Raw genomic sequence first — 23,028 nt, 5'->3', positions numbered from 1 at the left:
ATATCTAATTTTGTGTTCCTCAGAAAAAAAAATCATACAGGTTTGGAATGATTATGACAAATTATTGCAAGATTTTAATTGGTGAACTATCCTTTGATATGCACAGTAGGAAAATCAGCCTGTTTAATTCATCTTAATTAAGGGACCGAGTGAAGGTGGATAATGTACAACTAGTAATATAAAACTAAAGTGTTTTTCGTGCAAGAAACTTTTGCTAACAATTATAAGCAGACCTGAGTGAGAAAAAAAGTCACAAAAGTGTATATCAGAATTATATAAGTCCGTTTACAGCTCTTTTTTAAAAACCTAGTTAACTTCCTGCCTAAACAGCATTTAAGGCATTATAAACGTGCTCCCAACATGAAGGCAACTTGTGATCATGGCTGGTCACGCTTGCTGTCCGCATACATCATGAGCTATGCTCATTTCAGAAAAGTAACCATTATAAAATTATTTCCTCATGACCCAGACAGCAACATAGTGTCGGCCAAGATCCGGCCCACATCTGGTACACATGGAATCCACACGTACCAGATGTGGGCCGGATCTTCTTTCTTTCTTTCTTTCTTTCTTTCTTTCTTTGGAAATGTAATGGTTACATTTTTTAACGAGACAGCCCCAATGATGTATGCGGTGGACAAAAGCGACACAGAATACGTCTACTAAGATATCTTGTTTTGAATGCATTGCATATATAAGAAAGACCCATAATGCAACATGTACAATTATATCCAAGATAGCGAATAAGTTAAAAAATATGCAAAGTATATTTCAAATCTGAAAGGATGGATTCACAATTCTATTATTTGTGTGTACTATGTTGGTTATTCTTATTAGAGTATTGTATTAGCCTAACAACATGCTATTGCCAAACTCTTATCAGAATCTTCTGAATGTTGCTCTCTTTTGTGTGTGAATGACCTGCTGTTAATGTTTGATCTTTTAAGTCACTTTTTGGTTTGGAACTTATCTGCCTTCACAATATGGAAATATGAAACATTCCGCTTTATATGGGCTGTGACACACTTCAGTAACACCTGCTCTATGGAGCAACACATTAATTCTGATGTTCCCTAAAGAGATTTTTGATTGAACTTCAACAAAACTGGAACAAACTGTTGACAATGTTCCAAACTGTATGTTTTGAAGGACAATTCAACTTTGGTACTGTTTTGATAGAAAACTTTCCCACAACTATTGAGACAGTGTAAAAATAGGAATGTGGATTGCTTTATTCAAGACTTAATTTATATAAATTGGCATAGATTTCCCTTTTGTTGATGATGCATGGAGTTTAGTTTTATTGTTAAGAGTCCAAGGCAGACATTTACCTTGGATCAGTTCTTCTTATCTTATTAAACTTATAAGCAAAGGGACAAAACCTGGGCAAAATATTGGTTAGGTCAGCTCTTCTTCTCTGTTTGGTTTCCAACATTTTGATTATTATAGTATCACTGGCTCTTTAAACTCCACTAATTTAAATGGTTCCTTTTCCTTTAAGAAAATTATGCCTATAAATCTGCTGCTCATGTATTTATGTATCCCCTTGCAGATCTATTTAATTTGTCTTTGTCTACCTGTTCTGTTCCTCATATATGGAAATGTGCAAGAGTTACCCCTCTGTTCAAAGGTGGAGACTCATCTGATGTGAACAATTATCGTCCAATTTCTATTATTTGTTATTTTTCAAAAAAAAATTGAGAAACTTGTTTTTAATCAACTATCTGTACACTGCGTATGTATTTCACATTATGCGTTCACTTAACCAATAATGAGTTGAAAGACTGGGGATGTCTGGCAACTGGTGGTGAATACATTTTTGCTGAAGTGAGAAATGATTTTGAGTCTGGACATGGACAGATTGGGCCGCGGATTCATCGTCTTTCAGCACCGGAGAAGCGTGTTAGGATGCAACGTGCTTCTGTGTAATTAAGAGTGTGTCATAAAATGAGTTATCATTCCAGCTTTTTTTTTTTTACAGCACGTGTTAAGACCCGCTCTCTAATCTGACAATTAATATGGTAATGAACTCCTGCCGAGCTGGAGATTATGGAAGAGATGGATGTCAGAATCTTTTGGTTACAGTACTTTTTTTTTTTTTTTTTTTTTTGAGAAAGATGGGTGGCAGTTAATTTTTCGCCACAGTGCTGAAGTCAGAGTCCGATATTTCCAGCCGAACACGATTAGAAAAAGAAGTGTTTATTCAACTATGGACACTTTTGGCACTGGGACTATACACTCTACACTAGGTAAAAATTGTAATAAAATGGTTGTTCAATGTAAATAAATATATATGAAAATAATAATATATAATGAATACTTTGAAATTTTATTTTTAGAATTAATATTAAATAATAGATTCACTATTGTTGCATTGGTAACCAACTTTTGAAAAGTTATTGAGGCAAAGTTGTTGGTTGTGATGAAATTGCCACAAATGAATGACAGTCAGAATTGTGTAAAACAAATATAAATCATTATATATCATAAAATAAATATTAAAATGACTCCTTGTTTAAGAAAGTCTGGGTCTGGGCCAAAGACAAATGATTAACCAATAAAATCTATAAATAAAAATCATTTGATTAATACTGAAAAATAAAGCCATGGTAGACCATTTAATGTGACCTTCATATAACAAAAAGTTGAACTTGAATTTAAATAGATTTAATTAGTTTAAAATTGAATTAGTTTAAATAGAAATCAACTCCTGGGAAATTAAAATGTATTTCTTAACTTGCAAATGGTTTTAGGTGCACCAGTGTTAACGATTATTTGCACATATTTGAATAAAGTACTCAGCGTAAAGTACGCTGTTCTCTTGGTCTGGTGGATTATTAAGACATTTGTGTTTAACTTCTTGGGGACAAAAATGCACTATTTGAGAGAATAACGTCTCGTCATCTCCCACGGCTCACTTCTAAGTTAAAAGTGGTCCAAGTGTTGGTGTGTCAGCAGATGCAATCCTCATGCATAATGCAGGTCCCCTTTTCCATACTCGGAGGAATTGCAGCACTTGCCAGTGCTCTCCGATACAGCTTGAGTCATCATGCTTTTGCACAAACCATCACTTACACCCTGTCTACAAGAAGCACAGGGTTGTTGTCAATGGTCCTGGCCTATATGACAAAGAAAACCCACTTAGGTATTTCCTTACTCATTGGGCCCAGGTAAAGAAGATACGCATCCATAAACATTTTGTCTCAGGGCCCAGAAATTTAAGCAACAGCAGAATGTTCCCATATCAACAGAGTTGTCTAATTCATGTATGCTTGCAGCTTCAATGACTCTCATAGTAACTGAGAGATTGCACAGTATAATAATATTGTACACTCACCTAAAGGATTATTAGGAACACCTGTTCAATTTCTCATTAATGCAATTATCTAATCAACCAATCACATGGCAGTTGCTTCAATGCATTTAGGGGTGTGGTCCTGGTCAAGACAATCTCCTGAACTCCAAACTGAATGTCAGAATGGGAAAGAAAGGTGATTTAAGCCATTTTGAGCGTGGCATGGTTGTTGGTGCCAGACGGGCCGATCTGAGTATTTCACAATCTGCTCAGTTACTGGGATTTTCACGCACAACCATTTCTAGGGTTTACAAAGAATGGTGTGAAAAGGGAAAAACATCCAGTATGTGGCAGTCCTGTGGGCGAAAATGCCTTGTTGATGCTAGAGGTCAGAGGAGAATGGGCCGACTGATTCAAGCTGATAGAAGAGCAACTTTGACTGAAATAACCACTCGTTACAACCGAGGTATGCAGCAAAGCATTTGTGAAGCCACAACACGCACAACCTTGAGGCGGATGGGCTACAACAGCAGAAGACCCCACCGGGTACAAATAGGAAAAAGAGGCTACAATTTGCACGAGCTCACCAAAATTGGACAGTTGAAGACTGGAAGAATGTTGCCTGGTCTGATGAGTCTCGATTTCTGTTGAGACATTCAGATGGTAGAGTCAGAATTTGGCGTAAACCGAATGAGAACATGGATCCATCATGCCTTGTTACCACTGTGCAGGCTGGTGCTGGTGGTGTAATGGTGTGGGGGATGTTTTCTTGGCACACTTTAGGCCCCTTAGTGCCAATTGGGCATCGTTTAAATGCCACGGCCTACCTGAGCATTGTTTCTGACCATGTCCATCCCTTTATGACCACCATGTACCCATCCTCTGATGGCTACTTCCAGCAGGATAATGCACCATGTCACAAAGCTCGAATCATTTCAAATTGGTTTCTTGAACATGACAATGAGTTCACTGTACTAAAATGGCCCCCACAGTCACCAGATCTCAACCCAATAGAGCATCTTTGGGATGTGGTGGAACGGGAGCTTCGTGCCCTGGATGTGCATCCCACAAATCTCCATCAACTGCAAGATGCTATCCTATCAATATGGGCCAACATTTCTAAAGAATGCTTTCAGCACCTTGTTGAATCAATGCCACGTTGAATTAAGGCAGTTCTGAAGGCGAAAGGGGGTCAAACACAGTATTAGTATGGTGTTCCTAATAATCTTTTAGGTGAGTGTATATATAAAATTATACAATAATTTAACATTTATATTAAATTTAAAGATATATAGATTAAAATGATAATATATAAATTACATTAGTATTGTTATTAAATTATTCATTTATCTCACTGCAGTAGGCTACTATTTACGTGTTGTTATTTAGGTTCTGTATGTAATTTTGTTGAATGTTGTAAAGAATAAAAACATCATAGCAGGATTCCTAAATATCTGCAAACATATTAAGTTCACATACTTGCTTATCCGAAAAACAATTCTACAGCCAGTTATTCTACTTTGAAATGTGCGTTCTGTGTTGGAAAGTCTGTTTTTGTTTTGTTCTTTGTGATCCCACCCACTGCCAATTTACCCAATAGTATTTCAACACCCCGGGTTGCCAGTTGGCGGAAAACACAGTGTCGTGGAACAGCCATGGAAGCCAGAAAAAAAAAAAACTGGGTCAGAGATAGCAGATTCTACCCGACCTGAAGAGCCTCGGCATCCATTTTAAAAGCTCAATGACCAGAGGCATATTAAAACGTGGCTAAATCAACGACTCAAATGACATTGTCAGGCTCATCGCCTTTAAGTTTAAGAATGAGGGGGAGGGGCAAACAACTCTCCAATATTTAGAATTTGGACTGCGGTACGTACCCATTTCAACCGCTAGCTGTCAATATTACATACTGCACCTTTAAAATGACCAGTCACAGCACCTAATAATGTACTATTATGTTTACGATTTTGCAGCATAATTTCCCTTTTCCTTCTAATGATTTATAATAATCTTCTCCTATTGCCATTCTCTCAAAATGGCTTTCTAATGAGGCAAAAAACGGACCCCAAACTACAGAGGTTTACACTGAATGTCTTTGTCTTTGTTTTAGGTATTCCATCGCCCCTTTCTCCACCTTGGAACGGTGTGGCATCAAGCACCCAAAGCCCTTTCCGTTTTTTGGGAACCTCATGATGTTTCGAAATGTAAGACCTTTTGTTCATTTCGTAATGAAACCCAAAACTCATTCACACCCTTTCTCACTCATACACACACCTTGTACTGCCCTCCTAAAGCAGGAAAAATGATATTTCTCTCAGTGAGCCTCACTTCATTAGATGTGTTCATTAAAGATGACTCACCACTAATGACATCTAATGCCATGTGATTTCCAAACAGATTACCCTCTGTGCTGAATGATGCACTTTTACGGCGATAATATAAAAGACGGACGGGGAGAGTGGGTGGGTTTAATATTGAAAAATTAATACTTTTAATTCCTCCTGAAAGTTTAATCTCAGTCTGAGGCTGAAATGTAGCAAATCAACAGCTACCTTGAGGATACTCATTTCTGTCTGTCTGTAGTTTAATGATAATGATTTGACGTGTATTATAGGAAATAAAGGCCAAAATTTCGATGCTGTAGGGCTGTTCGATTCCACTGAGAGGATTAAAGCGAGATTCATTTGTGAATGTGAATTGCCTGGATTCATCCAACCACCAATAAGGAGGAATGTCATAAAAAGAACATATCCAGTACTTATTTCACCCTGAAAATCAAAAGAACAAAAGAAAATGAGGCTTATTTTTGGACGATTATATGATGAGGGGGACCAAAGAATAATCAATTCTGTAATTCATGTTCATTTTTCATATGCACATGTCATATTCATGTTTTATTTTGTTGAAATAAACCCCCTTTCTGAAAGTAAACAATATTGTGAGACAGTAATACAGTAGTTTTTAACTTTAAACAGCAATAACTAATTATGATTTGAAAACATTTGGATGCATCACCTAAATGAGAATTTGTGAGAACAGTTTTTTTTACTGTATGCAAAATAGAATATATACATATACATAAATAAGACCCAGACATTTTTTTTTTGTGTGTGTGAAAAATGTCCCATTTTTACAAAATTCACCTACCAGCACACTGGCATATTTTAAATAAAGCTTTGATTCTAACTCTTATGCTTTTCTGGTGCTGAAGAGATTTTCAGATCAATATGTTACTGTCAGACAGCGATGGTTGACTGGACAGCATGTCGTTCACAACACTCATTTCATTCTTTCTTTCTATCACCCGCATGTGACAGGGCTCCCTATTCCTTCTCTCCCTCTCGGCCTGCCTGTCTGTTTCCCTTTATCCGTCCATTTCATCTCAATTCACGTCTTCCACGTTGGGATTAAATGTTATTAGATGGAAGTGAGAAAGGCGTGAATGAATATGCATGCATGCATAATTACTGCGTGTCTAGATGAAGCTCCCCAGGTGAACTAAAGTTATGTGTGTGGGTTTTGTATGCTGTTGTGCACCCTTTGTCTGTGCATATTAGTGTGTGTGTACATTCGTGCACACGTCAGCAGACTCAGTCTCACAAACAGTGGTCTCCAGAGCATTGCTCCAGCAGAATCCTCTGACCCACTTCTACAGGCCAACCTCTCAGCTAAATCCTGTAGGTCTGTGTGCGCGACTGCACATTTTGTGTTCCTGGCACTAGAGACACAGATGCAATCCCCTCTAAAGAGGCAGGTGACTGCATTTCAAGTTAGAAATTCAGTGAGACACAAAAAGAGGTAAATGGAGAATGCATAGCCTGCGTTAGCTCAGTCAGTATTTGGGATCAGGGGCGGTTCTAGGATTTGATCTTCAGGGAGGCTTAGCCCATAGTGAGAAAGTGTAGCAAGAGATCATTGCTTAAGTGGTGCCTCTTTGTGAACTGGCACCACTATATTACTATATAGTAAGTCAAACGTACCCTACCAGTACTGGAAGGGCTTGGGTTGGTACCAAGTCAATACAAGAACTTTATAAATTAGATAATGACACCAGTCTTTCTATCATATATCATTATTATTAACAAGTAATTAATTAACAATTAATAACTGTTATATTGACACATCGGATGTTTTCTTAACTGTTTTCATTCACTTAAGACATAACCGTATGTGTTTACGTGGATATTCGTCAAGACGGGCATTTTGTGCCCTACTTTCTGTGTGCGTGCACAGAAACGATCTATTGCAGCGCACGAGTACCGAATTAAGTTACTTTCACGGCGTATTGTGCTTGAATGGCGTAAAATGACTTGAATGTTTAAACCTATAAGGCTTAAAAACGTGCAAATTATAAACTTTCTTGAAGCAATACTGGCCCGATCTTTCAGATAAGTGGTTTTAAAAATGGTCTAGAACTGCCCCTGTTTGGGATTGATGACTTAGTTTCTATATGGAAAAAAACTGTTTAACCTTACACCCAGAATCAGTCCAGTTTTGGAAATAGTCTAATTCCAGTACTTATGTACAAAGTGAACGCATTATGACTGGTCAGTGGGCTAAATGGGAGACTAATGGATGAGTAACACAGTCAGTTTAACTCTAATTTATGAGTAATGCATGTACATGGGGTTGATTTTTTTTTTTTATATAAGAAGTTTCCATTCTTACCAAGGCTGCATTTATGTGATCAAAAAATACAGTAAAACCGTAATATTGTGAAATATTATTACAATTTAAAATAACTGTGTTAGCGATCGCCCTTGCGATCAGAGGCATAATAAGACCAAATGCGACAGGAAATCCCAATTAAGGTGAATTTATTGTGCAGACAGTGCAAATCCAATGGCAAAACAAAAAAAAACAAAGAAAAAGAAAAACTATAAAAAATAACATAAATATTTACAAGTTTTTGTGGGAAGGTAGCCACAACAGCAGTTGTATCGTTTGGTTAATAAACTTTCTGGAACAAGTTTCTATGGATTTGCTTCCACTTCACACAACCAACCTGACCCCTCCTGCACCATGCTTGCTGGCTGCCATTTATAGTCTAGGCCACACCCGGGAATGTACCATTCTACAGGTAAGTTTTACTTTCTAACATATGTACTTTCAACCACCTAATGCATATTAAACAACATCCATAATTACATTACACAGTAACAAGAACATGCAACTATGATGCAAAACAATGAATTAACAATTATAAACCTTGCTTTACAGGAACATTTGGAAACCCCCACCCCCCCCCCCCCCCCCCCCCACAGCATGTCCACCATGTTTAAATACTCTGCTTTTAAACTAATACAGGTTTGGTCACAGGTGTTTTCCAAGCAGGTAAGTTAGATATGTAATAATGTGTTACACAATTTTTAATAAAGTTTTCAAATCAAACATATTTGTGTTGTGGTTCTCTATAAAGATGAATGAACAATGTTAGCGGCTAATGATATCCAAACACGTTGTACTCTCAAATATCTAAAACACATTATACACAATACATTCAAGTATTGCACAAACATTGCACATTCACAACACTGCAGTCTGAATACCCAGGATATCAGTGTCAGTAAATAGACTGCGTTAATGCTGCACATGTTTGTGTGTTTGATATGGTGTACCTACATACAGTCCATTCATGATCACGGGTTTGCTCCGTGACAAACTGTTTTCTATTTTAATGTGTTTTTATTCCTGGGATGGCAATTACTCCAGTCTTCAGTGTCACATGATCCTTCAGAAATCATTATAAAATGCTGATTTGGTGCTCAATATACACTTATTAGCCTATTACTATCAATGTTGAATATTTTTTGGAAACATTTTTTCAGAATTCTTTGATTAATAGAAGGTTCAAAGCAACATAAATCAATTTATGTTACATTGTAATTAAAAAACATTACATTAAAGACTGTATAAATGCATTTACCGTCACCTTTAATCAATATAATGTGTCTTTGCTAAATAAAAATAAAAATTTCTTTACAAAAAAAAAAATCTTACCAATGCCACACTTTTGAACAGTTATGTCTAGTGGCACATAAGACAAATCTTTACCCCGAATATAGCTACAGTCTTGAGAGAAGGAGATGTGAGGCAGAAGATAAGGAGATGAAACGATAATGATATATTTGGAATGATTTGAAGGATAAAAGAAAGAGAAAAGCAAGGGTGTGGGGGAGGATCATGGGTAACAGGATGTGATGTACAGAGATGAGCAGTGTCTGGGATACAAGGGCAGATTGAGTCACATTTAGAGAGTAGACGACAGAGTCTCTCGCAACCCACAGCAGCACATTATCATGACACACTCTATTACCAAATACAACACTCACAGACATGAGATTTGGTCCATTTAAGATCCTAAACAGCCCAGATGCAGTTCCAATCCCCCCCCCCCCCCTCCCTCCCCCCGCCTTCTTGCAAGCACACATGCAGTTACTTGCTTTCCCTTTATCCATAGGGGACCTTTTCGGAAAAGAGGATTTGTCTTGGTATTTTGAAATAAAAGAACTGTATTGTACTGTATGTAGGCATAGATTTTAATATTCACAACGTAAAGCTGCCTCCCTAGTGAGTCAAGTCTGTTTACTGAAGCTAAGATACAAAAACAGGTAATTGTTGAAGGTTATAAAAATATTAACAGAAGGCCATCCATGTTATACCACAGTTCAAAGGTTTGTGGTCAGTTAGATTTTTTTTAAAGGTTTTTGAAAGAAGTCTCTTATGCTCACCAAGGCTGCAATATTCTGAAATAGTATTCAGTAAATTACAGTTTTCTATTTTAATATGTTTTGAAATGTAATTTATTCATGTGATGGCAAAGCTGAAATTTCAGCATCATTACTCCTAGTCTTCAGTGTCACACGATCCTTCAGAAATCATTCTAATATATTGATTTGGTGTTCAAAAAACTTTTCTTATTATTATCAATGTTGGAAACAGTTACATGTGCTATTTTTTTGGTGCTGTTTCAGGATTCTTTGATGAATAGAAGGTTCAAAAGGACAGCATTTATTTGGAATAGAAATCTTTTGTAACATTATAAATGTCTTAAATGCATCCTTGCTGAATAGTTTTAATTTCTTTAAAAAAATCATATTGACCCCAAACTTTTGAACGGTAGTGTACATATCAACACCCTTACAGTATTTAGCAAGTTGGCAAGTTGGCCTGTTCTGATAAACACTTTTCAAATGCAAAGAGGTTAGCCAATCACAACAGAGGTCATTTGCATAGAAGTCTTATAGGGAAAGAATCTTATAAGGAATCACCAAAACAATAGTTCCGCCCCCAAATTCACAAACACTCAATGCAGCACAGACACCTCCCCCCTCATTAGTGTACACGCCCCTTACTGCTGATTGGCTACAAGTGTGTTTTGGTGCTCGGTCTGATCCACTTTCAACAGTGTTTCTCATACTAAAGGTCAGTGAGAGACAAAATACTCAGTAAAAAATAAATGTCTGATTCATTGTTTCCACAAAACTGGTAAGCACTTGCAAAAATGGCAAGATCCAATAAGATTACATTATTTATAAGCAATAGTCTGCATGAAAAAGTTTCTTAGATCTTGGAACTGATTTGCTACATTTAGTGCTTTTGGGGAAGAAATGATTACTGGATTTGACAAGTTTGCCACGTTCATGGCATTGAATCATTGAATGATATGTAGAGTTTTGTTTGAGGCACATAGTAAGTAGATATTTGGGCAGAATTTTTAGATCATGCTTTGTTGTTTCAGTAATATCCTTAAATAAATTACTTTTACTTTTGGACAGACAAAATACACAAGTTCAAAGCCTACATAAAGGAATCTCACTTGCAGAGAGACTACAGTTTTTTTTCAGTATCGCTCCAGTATCTATTGGAATCATCTATTTCAGATTTACCCACTTGTAAATGTGGAACACAAACACAAAAGAAGATATTTTGAAAGTCAGTAGGGTCCCATTGTCTAATCCGTTGACTTTCAATGTATGGCCAAAAAATTATTTTGTTTTCTACGGGAAAAAGTCAAAGTCATACAGATTTGGAACAACATTAGGATGAGTAAATGATGACTGAATTTATTTTTGGGTAACTTATCCCTTTAAATGTTCGCAGGGGGAATAGAATAGAATAGAATAGGGCCACTTTCGCCTAATTGTCTGTCTTTCACGGGTTTATCCTTAAAAGTGCATATCCCAGCACACCTTCCTTCACATTCTCTCTTACACACACTGATACCTCCCTGCATGACTCTGAGTGACATGAGAGATTATTACCATCTGAGACAAAGAGAAGCAGCGCGGTGTTCAGACCTGCGCGGAGATCAAGGTCATAAGTGTGCTAGAAAACAACTGAAAGTGGCTAATCTTTTTAAGAGAATTCCAATAGGATCGCTGACTGTCCTCTTCAGTCGGGGCCGTGCGATATTGATCGTATCCTTCCGAGATGAATCCCCAATGAAGCAAAAGGCAAGGGTGGCTCATTTATTTGAATTGAGCCTCTGGTCTCCTGTTTAACTTCACTACGGCACTGCCAGATGCACGCGCAGCCTCTTCCGTGTGACAGAACAGTAATAAAAGGCTGAAGGAGAGGACATCAGGACGGAAGGGCACACCCCACTTAATGCTCACTGAGGAACACGCGCACACACATACTTCTCTGCCTAATGCCCACCAGGGAAACTGCAGGAATGGTGGGATGAAGAAGGGAGGGCAGGCGGTTCGGTGCCAGCACTGTTGACTCCTTCATTAGTAGAGACAGCAGAGCCACCGGCTGCCATGCATACCAAACTAGTGCTCTTTGTGTGTGTGTGTGTGCGTTTAACAGTCAGTACTTGATGTTCATTGTTTGCTTTGTTGCGTAACTTCTTAACCATATCCCACCAGCATCTATAAACACAGCTAAATCTCAGCAGCCTTATGTGCAAAGTTTAATGTGTTCTGCCATTCGGAGTGAGGATATACTAATATTCCTGTTATTGCGTTATGGTTATGGATATTTCAGGATAATATTCCCAGTAGACCTCAATAAACCTTCAGAGAGCCCATAAACCTGAGGAGAGCCAAGCGCAGTCAGTGTCTGCTCTGTACTGACACCTACTGGTAGATAAGCGCAGTCACTCAGCGGTGCCTGTCTTCATACAGTAATCACCTATAGCAGGGGTGTCCAAATGTCCTGCAGAGTTTAGCTCCAACTTGCCTCTACACACCTGCCTGGAAGTTTGTGAGTTTGATTTGCTGGTTTAGGTGTGTTTAATTGAGGTTGGAGCTAAACTCTGTTGGACAGTATCCTTCCTGGACCAGGATTGGACAGCCCTAACCTACAGAATTACATCTTAGGCTGCATCTGAAATCATATACTTCCCTACCATATAGTAGACGAAAAACAGTATGTGACAAAGGAAGTATGTCTGGAATCACAGTACTCATAAAAATGTATCCGGATGACCTACTACTTATGGCAAGATTCTGTAGTTTGCATACGATGGACACTTTACTATCCCTTGAGTCCATGGGAGAGGATTTGTGAATGGCGGTGAAGTGATGCAAAAAACATGATAATGACAGCATGGTTTAATTCGCAAAATTATTACTTATTCAAAATTAGTACCTGCTCAAGAGAGTATGTGATTTCAGACGCAGCCTTAGTCTTATTAGACAGACAGTGGTATCTAAGAAAAGATAGAGCTGAAATAAATAATCACTTTAAACTACATGATGACAAAGCTATGCAAATGTTTGCAAATATCTTGGAAAAAGTGCCCACCTACTGGGAACAAAAAGATGCAAGTTTGCAAGTCTCTCTTACTCACTTTATTAGTGTTATTGCAGAACATTTGCAAAGCAAACTGACAAGGAAAAAAAAAACAAGTTACCTGTAATGGCAACAAAAATAATTGAATTTAGCAATATACAATGGGACTTGAATATTCATATGTTCTCTAATGTTTTCATACTGATATGTGGATTTTCTGCTCTTTCTCAGGGTTTCTTTCAGGCACAAACTGACCTCATAAACAAGTATGGACGGATTTGTGGGTAAGTCTCCCTGGATTTGACTCTTACTGTTATTAAGGCAACTATCAAATGAATAAATATAAATGAAAACGAACTGAATTCGTCATGTCTGAGAGAAACACTTTTTTTAATCTGGGAAACCTTTTGTCGAGGGCATTACTAAACACATATATGCGAAACCTATTTGTTTTGCCTAGTGAAACATGAATGACTTCTCATTAACCACTGTGTAATAGAAATTATTTTTTTCTGATTATGTTTCTGATGAAAAGTGCCCTACATGATTGCTCTAGTCATTTCCATATTTATAGAATTACTTTAACACAAAAGCACCAGCATAACACCCATCACACACCAAGCCCTCGTTCACGGTCCTGTCATTTATATTCAGACAGCATGAGCCACTCACAGAGCACCCAGTGTCCTCTAATTTAGTCCATTCCTATCCAGACATTGTGTTTTAATATGCCTGCTTCTGAGAGGCCGACTTCTCCTCGGGGAGATCAAAGCAGCGAGTGCCACTGGGCTTCCTGTGTTTAATATGAGCAGAATGGAGGGGAAGAGAATCAGAATGACACTGTTTTTTTCTGCTTGTGTGTGTGTGTGTGTGTTCATTGGGATCTGGGAGTTCTGGATTGGGTGTCGGGACCGGAAAAGGGGATCTAATTCGGAGTCGTGTGGATATATGTCAGGAGACATTACGACATCTTTCAGTTAGAGTAATCGAAGAGGCTGAGCTGCTCACCAAAATCAAAGGGCTTTGAAATACATATCAGTGCTCCGCATGCTCCTTAAAACCCTTGTCGGTTCACGAAGTGCGAGACATCAGTCATCGAAGTTCAGATGTTTCGGCGCATTGCAGGAGTGCTTGACTTAAAATGTGGGGAAGGTTTGATTTTTTTTTTTTTTTTTTTTTTTTTGCTCTACCCAAAAATATCCTTCAGATATGGTTTGAGAACATCTTGAAATGGCTTCTTACCAGAATCCATGAGTTTTTGAAAGAAACTTTTTGGTATAGTGATCAACTTATATGGGCTTTCCAATGGTCTTATACAGTATAATACAGTGACATTCAGACGTTTTTAGGTGTGAATTAAGCGTCTAAATACTAACTACATATTGTTGAGTCTACAAATTACTGTCAAGATACTTTTATAAAAAATAGTCATCTACACTATATTATTATGGAAGCCTGCTTCGTCACAGTTTAGAAATAAAATTCTAATAATGACTTACGCTATCATATAATATTGATACATTTTACCATGACTTAACATTAACCTGAGAAACTTTCTCATAATAATATTAATAATAACTTTTTCTTAATGACTTGGCATCTCATATTGAGAGAATTTCTCATTATGATGACATAATATATCATAATGATGATAAACTTGATCATAATGAGTTAGTCATAATGATTTTTTTTCTAAATAACATCTCATAAAGAGAAACTTCCTCATAATGACTTATCTCATCATAATAATAATAATAATACACTTTCTTATAGTGACTTGGTTTTTCATAATAATGAGATACCTTCTCATAATTATTAAAATATTTCACATAATGAAATCTAAAACTTTCTTGTTATGAACACCTCATAAGTAATCGTCATGATAATTTTTCATGACTACGAGATGTTAAGTCATTATGACTTAAAGAATCATATTTTTTTCCAAACACTATAATAAGGTTCAAATAATTAACATTAGTTGAATCATTAGGTCTCATGAGCTAACAATAAATAAAAAATTTCTACAGCATATATTATCTAGCATAAATAATGTTTAATTGTTAATTTATGTTTGTACATAACACAAACTAATGGTGATTACTATAATTTAACATTTTAAAATGTACTATGTAAAATAATAAATGAATACATAATAAAAAATATTAATAAATGCTGTAGTATTGTTTTGTTAGCATAGTTTTGTTAGGTATTGATCAAGTTAACTAGTCAAGTCACTTATATTTCTATAGTGCGTTATTCAAAGCAGCTTTAGAGTGGCAAACAGGAATATATTGATTCAGTGATGCAAACAGAATTCAATTTAGCTGTAAAGCAGCTCTAAAAAAGAATAGTAAACAGCCATTATTCAGTTGAAATCAGTTAAGTGTTGATCCAGTTTGGTTCAATAACTGTGTAAAGTTCATCAATTATGGAATGAGTTCAGTTAATCTATAAAGCGGCTCTGGAGAAAGCAGTGAGGACGTCATCCAGCTCAGTACAGGACCGCTACTGTAATTAATCCTATTGTAAAGTGTTATCGACTTATATTTTTACTGGAAACCAGGACAGTAATGATGATCTTTGTCATGTGAACAACATTTCAGTCTATCTTGCATATATCAGTCTGTGTTGCACGTGAGAGACTTTTTCCACGCGGCTCTTTGGTTTGCGAACAGACCGCCGGCGCAGATGCATAGATAAACCAAAACATACTAATGAGATCAGTGTTTTATAGGTCACTTAGCTGCAAGCTTAATTAAACTCATCCTGCTCCTAGAGCCATGTGGACTGCCAATGTCAGCTTCATTATTAGAAGATGATATGAAGAGCCTATCCGCTCTGCTCTGAGTTTTACTTACCAAACTGACACCACACACAAAAAGGAGAGTACAGTAAATGATAAGAGTGATCCGTCTCTGCTGCGTTTGCCTCCAGCGGAGTCCCAGCTGAGCTTAAATGTGCTTTACAGCCACTGGACACTGTAATGAACCTAAGCGTATCCTTCTGCGGGAAAAAAAAGAAAGGAAGCTTCCAAAAGCTTGAATGAACTAGATTAATGGCTTCAGATATTTGCCAAAAAAGCTTTTATATTCAATTATCAGTGCGTTTAATTATCGACTATTGTTTCTGCTATTTCCTGTGACATTGATTCTCAGAAAAATTAATTTTGTATTTTGGAGGTATGTGGTCTCTCATGCTGGCACATGCAAGGGCACACATGCTCGCAATCCTCCATTTCACAGCGTTGACGGTACAACCTCGCCACATCTCAGCAGTGAAAGCTGCCATGCGTGACTACAAAAAAAGGAACTACCCAGCAGTCTCATCAAATTTCTCTTTACTGAGCTGACCTTGACACACACACACACACACATGATGTGTCTGTACCACGTCAGTGATATGACAGGGAAGATGGTGTCTGCGGGGTCTACAGCCACAGATGTGCTACTTTATCTGTGCATGAGTGTGTGTATACGTCCTTTGTTCTTTTGTCTCCTGCTATTCCCCTGAAATTTGACTATTTATTTATTCATTTCATCTTGTTTGTTTGCTGTATGTGTGTGTCAGTTATTATATAGCCCGGCGGCCTATAGTGATCATAGCAGATCCGGATATGCTGAGACAGGTGATGGTGAAGGAATTCAATAAGTTCCCCAACAGAATGGTGAGTGGCATTACATTTACAAACTAATATCTCACAAACACTCATACTCAGCAATTCATCTCAAGCTGTATTATTAGGCCTGAATCTACACTGCAAAAATGAGTTCTAAATGAGTTTTTAATTAGTATCTTTTGACTTTCTTTTCAGTACAAAAAATCAAAACGTTCTTAAACACAAACGTACAAATGTACTTCAGAAGATATTAAGACTTTTCATAGATTGTTGTTATTGTTAATTAAACCTAAAACTATTAAAAAATAATCTTCATAGAAATAAGGCCTACTGTACATAAAATATAAATATTAGATAAAAACCGTAAACTTAACCAAAATAAATTTTTAAATGTTGCCTTGGCACCTAACAGAAATAAAATAATCACATCATGAAAAAAATACTAAAACTTAAACTAAAAAGAAAATATAATACTATAATACTATAATAAAATACAATAATAGTATATAAAATAACACTGATATAATTGTATTTTCTCTTTTTGGACTGGCAGATTTTTTTTACTTGTTCTTTTTAATTGTTTAAACATAAAACAATTGGGGGGACACTTGTTTTAAAGAGATATTTTCTTAATATCTTATGCAGTGTTACTTCTATACATTTTAAGGATATTTTAATGGGTAAATAAGAAATAAATATTCATTAAAACTATGATTTTTTTTTTTTTGCCGGGTACACAAGAACATGAATTTACATTCGGTTCTAACTTTGCAAGTTTTATTCACACATGCATTCTGAAATGGGCATTTCGTAATGAAACAAATGTATAATATTTGTATAATATAAGCTAATTCAAGTATAGTGACTTAATATTCTAAAAGTAGCTTGGAAAATTTAAATAACTTAGCAAAATCATCCATTACTATTTACAATGCACTTGTTTGCACAAGTTTCACATCAACTTTATTCGCATCGCAACTCATGTATCATCTAGAAGACAGAGTTTTCTACATATAAAAAGTCTGCTCAAAACTCGTTATACAATATTTTTGGTCCCACTTAAGCCACATTAGTGGAAATGGCACCATCAATTCCTGAGTGATATTATCACATAATTCAGCGATTGTTTGTTCACAACATGATCTTTTTTTTATCACAGATACACATACTGTACCATCTCCCATAAATTATAGAATCAACTAAATTCATGACAGGTTCGGTTCGATGTATTTCTTGCACTCTTTCCTGCAATCCATGGGATTTACTGTATGTAAGTGTGTATTTTGTGTGTATGAATCAATGCTGAATGGTAAGGTATTGATAAAAAGGCTTCAGAGCCTTAAACTCAGTTAGTCCAGGGAGGTCAAAAACTAATGATCACATGACTTATGTATCAAAGCAGAGTCAAAGGTCATGAGATGGCCTTGCTGCTAGAGCTGAGCCTGCTGGGTAAACGATTATGGCAGGGTCAGATCAATACTGAGGCCATGTGCAGCATTGGGGCTTATCAACTACCTCTTGACCTGTTTTTGTACATCTACAACCTACATGGGAGAAAACTCATAAAGTAGATTGCCATGGTACCAAAAAACAAAAACAAATATGTGTTGGCACACTTGGCAGCCGTTAGCACAAATATCTACCTCCAAACACACACATGAACACACAAACTCAAGGTCGGCCCAGTAGAAAGCTCTGCCACCTGGCCTTAGTTACAGAACTACCTTTCAGGCCAACAACCTATGTAGCCAACTCAGTGTACAACAGAAGTTTTAATGAATCCGAGACTTATGAAGCATTGTCAAAATGATTCCATGTAGAGCCTTTTATAAACACTTTTTGTTTTATAAACACCCAATCCCATTGTGTAGTATACATCTAAGGTGCATTCTTGCATTACTATGGCAGAAATAAATCTTGGTACTTAATTTATCTTCAAATTGCAGCTAGCTATATACTCCACTATATGTCCACAGTTGAAATCACTTGCTAATGCATGCTAATGCAAATATTGTAGATACCCATCATCCGATCAAAATCCATGTGAAAATACCTCATCTTTAATAAATGAAAATTATGTGTAGCGCAGCTCTATTAAGACTGTATAAGCTCTGCCCCTCACTTCCATCCTGTGGCTGCTGGCCTGAAACTGCTGTGCGCTGCAGTTGTGCAGCTGGTTATATTTTCTTAAATGAGACCTCACCTGAAGAGTAATGCTAAGGCCTGCTGTAGCACCTCTTGTGGCAAAACTAATAATGCAGTATACTTGTGTTGTGTTATGAAATGCATGTTTCAAATCCTTGATGCGTGAAATCAATGTTGCATAGGTTTAAGTTTTTGCGTAACTTAGTGTTTGCACATACTGTAGCTGTTTTGGGCCTGATAATTTCTACTGCTAACTATGTCTACTACTACACAATACTGGGTGCATTTAAAGGTAAATTATAAATGTTAAATGACAAACCGCTGGAATGCTTTAGGTTTTGCCCTAATCTAGTCCTTATATAAACATGTCCTTTTGAGACATTTGAAGTTTACAAACCTCAGCTGTGTTCTCGATGCAGGCGACCAGGGGCATCACTAAACCTATGAGCGACAGTCTGATCATGCTGAGGGACGAACAATGGAAACGAGTGCGTAGCATCCTCACACCGACCTTCAGCGCTGCCAAGATGAAAGAGGTAAGCTTTGCTCTCTTACCTAAACGTGCTAAACAAACATTAAAGCTGTCTGAAAAAGCAATTGTTCTTATTATGCAATCACATTTTATGGCTTTGAGTTTATAAATCAAGTGCAGCTCTGTTGGAGCAGGCTGGAACAAAATCTTGGACCTGTAGTGGATCTCATATTTCCATAACAGCCATTAAAATAGTTTTTAGAAGTTGCATAAGATTTAAATGATCGTCATAAGATGTGCAGAATGCAGATAAGTTCACAAGGTCACACATAAACGTGTGTAGTTTGAAGTTTACATGGCATTGGGAGTGAGCTCAGATATATATATATATATATATATATATATATATATATATATATATATATATATATATATATATATATATATATATGTATATGTGTATGTATATATACATGTGTATATACATGTGTATATATATATGTATATATATATATATATATATATATATATATATATATATATATATATATATATATATATATATATATATGTGTGTGTGTGTGTGTGTGTGTATGTATATATATATATATATATATATATATATATGTATATGTGTGTGTGTGTGTGTATATATATATGTATATATATGTGTATATATGTATTTTATATATATATATATATATATATATATATATATATATATGTGTATATATGTATATATGTGTGTGTGTGTGTGTGTGTGTGTGTGTGTGTGTGTGTGTGTGTGTGTATATATATGTATGTATGTATATGTTTCAGGTCTTTTCCTATTTTTAAAATTTAATGGTTGATGTGTTGATCAAGGAATATGTTGAAAAATCTCAGTAAACCTCATCTGAGAGTCTTAAAGGCTGGGTAGGTGATTTGTTTCAGAAATGTTTGTGTTATGCTGGTTGAAAGTCTCTTCACATCCAGATAGTTTTATATAGCATGTTAAAATTGTCACTTTTTGAGGGTGAGCAAAAACGCACCGTTTTGTGTGTGTTCCTTTAAATGCAAATGAGCTGCTGCTCCCGGCACAGAGGGCGGAGCTTCAACAGCTTGCACTCACACAGACATGCACTGAAAATTTCTAAAACTTTTAGCCTTTTATGTTCAATCCGGATTCAGACAATGATGGAGAGACTCAAGAAGAAGTGACAACATGTAGAATGCAACAGGACATTTCTGAATGGTTAGGTGATGAATTTATGTAGCTGATGTGTGTTATCTTCTAGTCATTGATTAGCATATTCTGTCTTGATAATCTATAAATCGTGTTCCGAGGGCGAGGTTTATGTAAATTTTAGGGTTGGTGATGTCACTAACCTGGGAGGAATGTTGTGTTGTCCCTACCAGCCGTTTGTTGTAGTCCTTAAAAAGCGATTTCTTTAAAAGCAAATATCTCCCTTTGCTTTGAACTTTGAGCGTTGTAACTTTGCAGATGTTGTTTATGCTCAAACAGCAACATTACACACTAACTAAAGTTAGAAAAGTGAAATCATAATCAACCACCCCTTTAACAAGCCTGTGTGTTTTCTCAGTCTCTTATCCTGTTCTGTGTCACTGGAGATTTGTTGTTAATGGAGACCGTATCAGGCTGCTTTCACAATGTGTAATTTTGGTGGAGCCTATTTGCACAATGTTTGTCATTACCTTTTTAAGCATTTTGGTGGAGCAGCGCCTGGACTCGCACACTGGACATGATACTAGACTATCGGTTTTCCCACAGTGAGAGATTGGAACCGAGAACTAAGAGAGTTTGACATTCATCTTTTTTGTATCTCACATATGAAAGAGAGCAGTGTGTTTCCTCTTCAACAGCCTTGCACTTTACATGCACTCTTTTTCTGATGAAATAAAACAGAGGAAGGCAGAAGAAAGAGAATAGGAAGGAAAGAGGTGTGGTAGTCAAGAGGAAAAGACAGATGAGAGAAAGATGAGGTCTCAAACTCTGAAAAATGAGTTTAGCGATTTACTCTTTGAGAGGAGAAAAGCACAGTCGATTTAATTCACATGACATCATTGAGAACAAGAAAACAACATGAAGTTGTCTGCTGAAAATGTATGAGTGGCTAGACATATGATAGTTGTGATCAGGAGGTCTTGGATGACAGCAGTTAATTGCTGTTTGTCCTCTTGCTAACATGTTTTGAAGCGCCAGCCATCACATCTTACATCATAGAACAGGATCGATTCTCAATCGTTCAACTGCGTCTCATGTGACTGACTCATTGTTCATTTACGAGCCGAATGATTGAATAGGATTAATAAGTCACAGATTAAACGAGTCCTGCTTTAAATTATGTTGTCAATGTTGATTTCTCCACTGAAAACATCTTGTAGTCTGGGGTGTAATCTGTGTCTTGGAAACTGACCCTGTAAGTTTTTGTCTTCTTTCAGCCTTGCCAAGAATTTCAGATGATTTCATCTCCTAATAAAGAAAGAAAAACTTTTGGGATATACTTGTGCAGTCATGGCCAAAAATACTTTTTTTCTGCTATGTAATACAACCATGTTTCTTTTTGTTTTTCTTAAAAAATTACACACACGTAGTACACACATAGAAAGACATTATACGTGTCTGTATGTGTGTACATTACCGTTTAATAGTTTGGGGGGTCAGTAAGAATTTTTTTAAAAGAAATGAATACTTTTATTTAGCAAGAAAAGAATACATTCAATTGATCACAATTGACATTAAAGACATCTTTAAAGCAGCATTATGCAGCTTTGCCGATTTCTTCACTGTTTTCTCGCTTTTTGCTCGCGGGTTTCTCTATAGAGCTCCCCCTACAGCTTCTGAATAAATATTTGACAACACTGTCGTCAAAACTCGTTGGCGACTCGCCCCCCTCTCCCATCTTCTCCCGCTGGTCATGTGTATATGTTTTCAAAGAACCCGGCGAACGCACGGAGCCATGTCCACTGAGGTATGTATGATACACAGAAGGCTAGCATATAAATGTTTAGATAGTGTATGTGTGCAGTGCCGTAAAGCAATTCGTTACATCGCGAGACCTGATATCACGCGATACTTTCTGACGCTGCGGCCGGCGGCTCGCCGGCCAAAAGTTGCAAGTGTGTTTTTTTCCGCTCACAGGCGCTCGGGGGGTGCGAGAAGACCACCATTCAACCCGAAAACAGTCATATAACCCTTCCAATGACTCCGAAGCTGTTCGGTTAAGATAAAAAAAGTTACTTAGTTCACCTTTAATGTTACAAAAGATTTCTATGAAAAATAAATTTGGACACACATATTTTCTTATTTGACTATTTTACACATACATGTAATAGAATATACTAATAGTAAAGTCATCAAAACTATAACAAATGGAAGTATCCCTGATCGCACACGTACAGTACATCACGGAAACGTCTATTTGATGTCTGCATTTACATCTGCAAGATGTATTTTTTTTGCGTTTGCTCATCTGCAATGTCTCTAAGACATTTCCTGTCAGATGTTAAATTTAGAAAATGTCTTTAGATGTTTATGATTTAGAATGTATGTAAAACTGCTTTTTCTAAGACGTTTATCAGATGTTTGTACACAACAGATGTTTTCCAGATTAAGCGCTCTTTAGCAGACATCTTAGAGACGTACCTATCTGGGACGGGAATAATTTAGTGATCAAAAAATAACCAAAAAACAATAAAAGACCTTTGTCTAGATCACAGCTCTGCACACTCTTGGCTTCTCTCAACTAACGGCATGAG

At 36.7% G+C, this 23,028-nt stretch overlaps 1 protein-coding gene across 2 annotated transcripts in view; it reads left to right on the top strand.

Moving 5' to 3' along the window:
- Positions 1–23,028, top strand: part of tbxas1 (thromboxane A synthase 1 (platelet)) — a 69,080-nt gene that overhangs the window by 20,857 nt on the left and 25,195 nt on the right. For both annotated transcript variants that reach the window (XM_079873801.1, XM_079873800.1), the window contains 4 exons: positions 5,406–5,499; positions 13,268–13,320; positions 16,604–16,700; positions 19,217–19,333. In XM_079873801.1, the coding sequence (XP_079729927.1) occupies positions 5,406–5,499; positions 13,268–13,320; positions 16,604–16,700; positions 19,217–19,333 (361 nt within the window). The remainder of the gene's footprint in view (positions 1–5,405; positions 5,500–13,267; positions 13,321–16,603; positions 16,701–19,216; positions 19,334–23,028) is intronic.

Source organism: Squalius cephalus (genome assembly GCF_949319135.1).
Source record: "Squalius cephalus genome assembly, chromosome: 6".
Classification (NCBI taxonomy): domain Eukaryota; kingdom Metazoa; phylum Chordata; class Actinopteri; order Cypriniformes; family Leuciscidae; genus Squalius; species Squalius cephalus.
The sequence above is the reverse complement of the archived record's forward strand: the minus strand, read 5'-3'. Positions and strand labels throughout refer to the sequence as shown.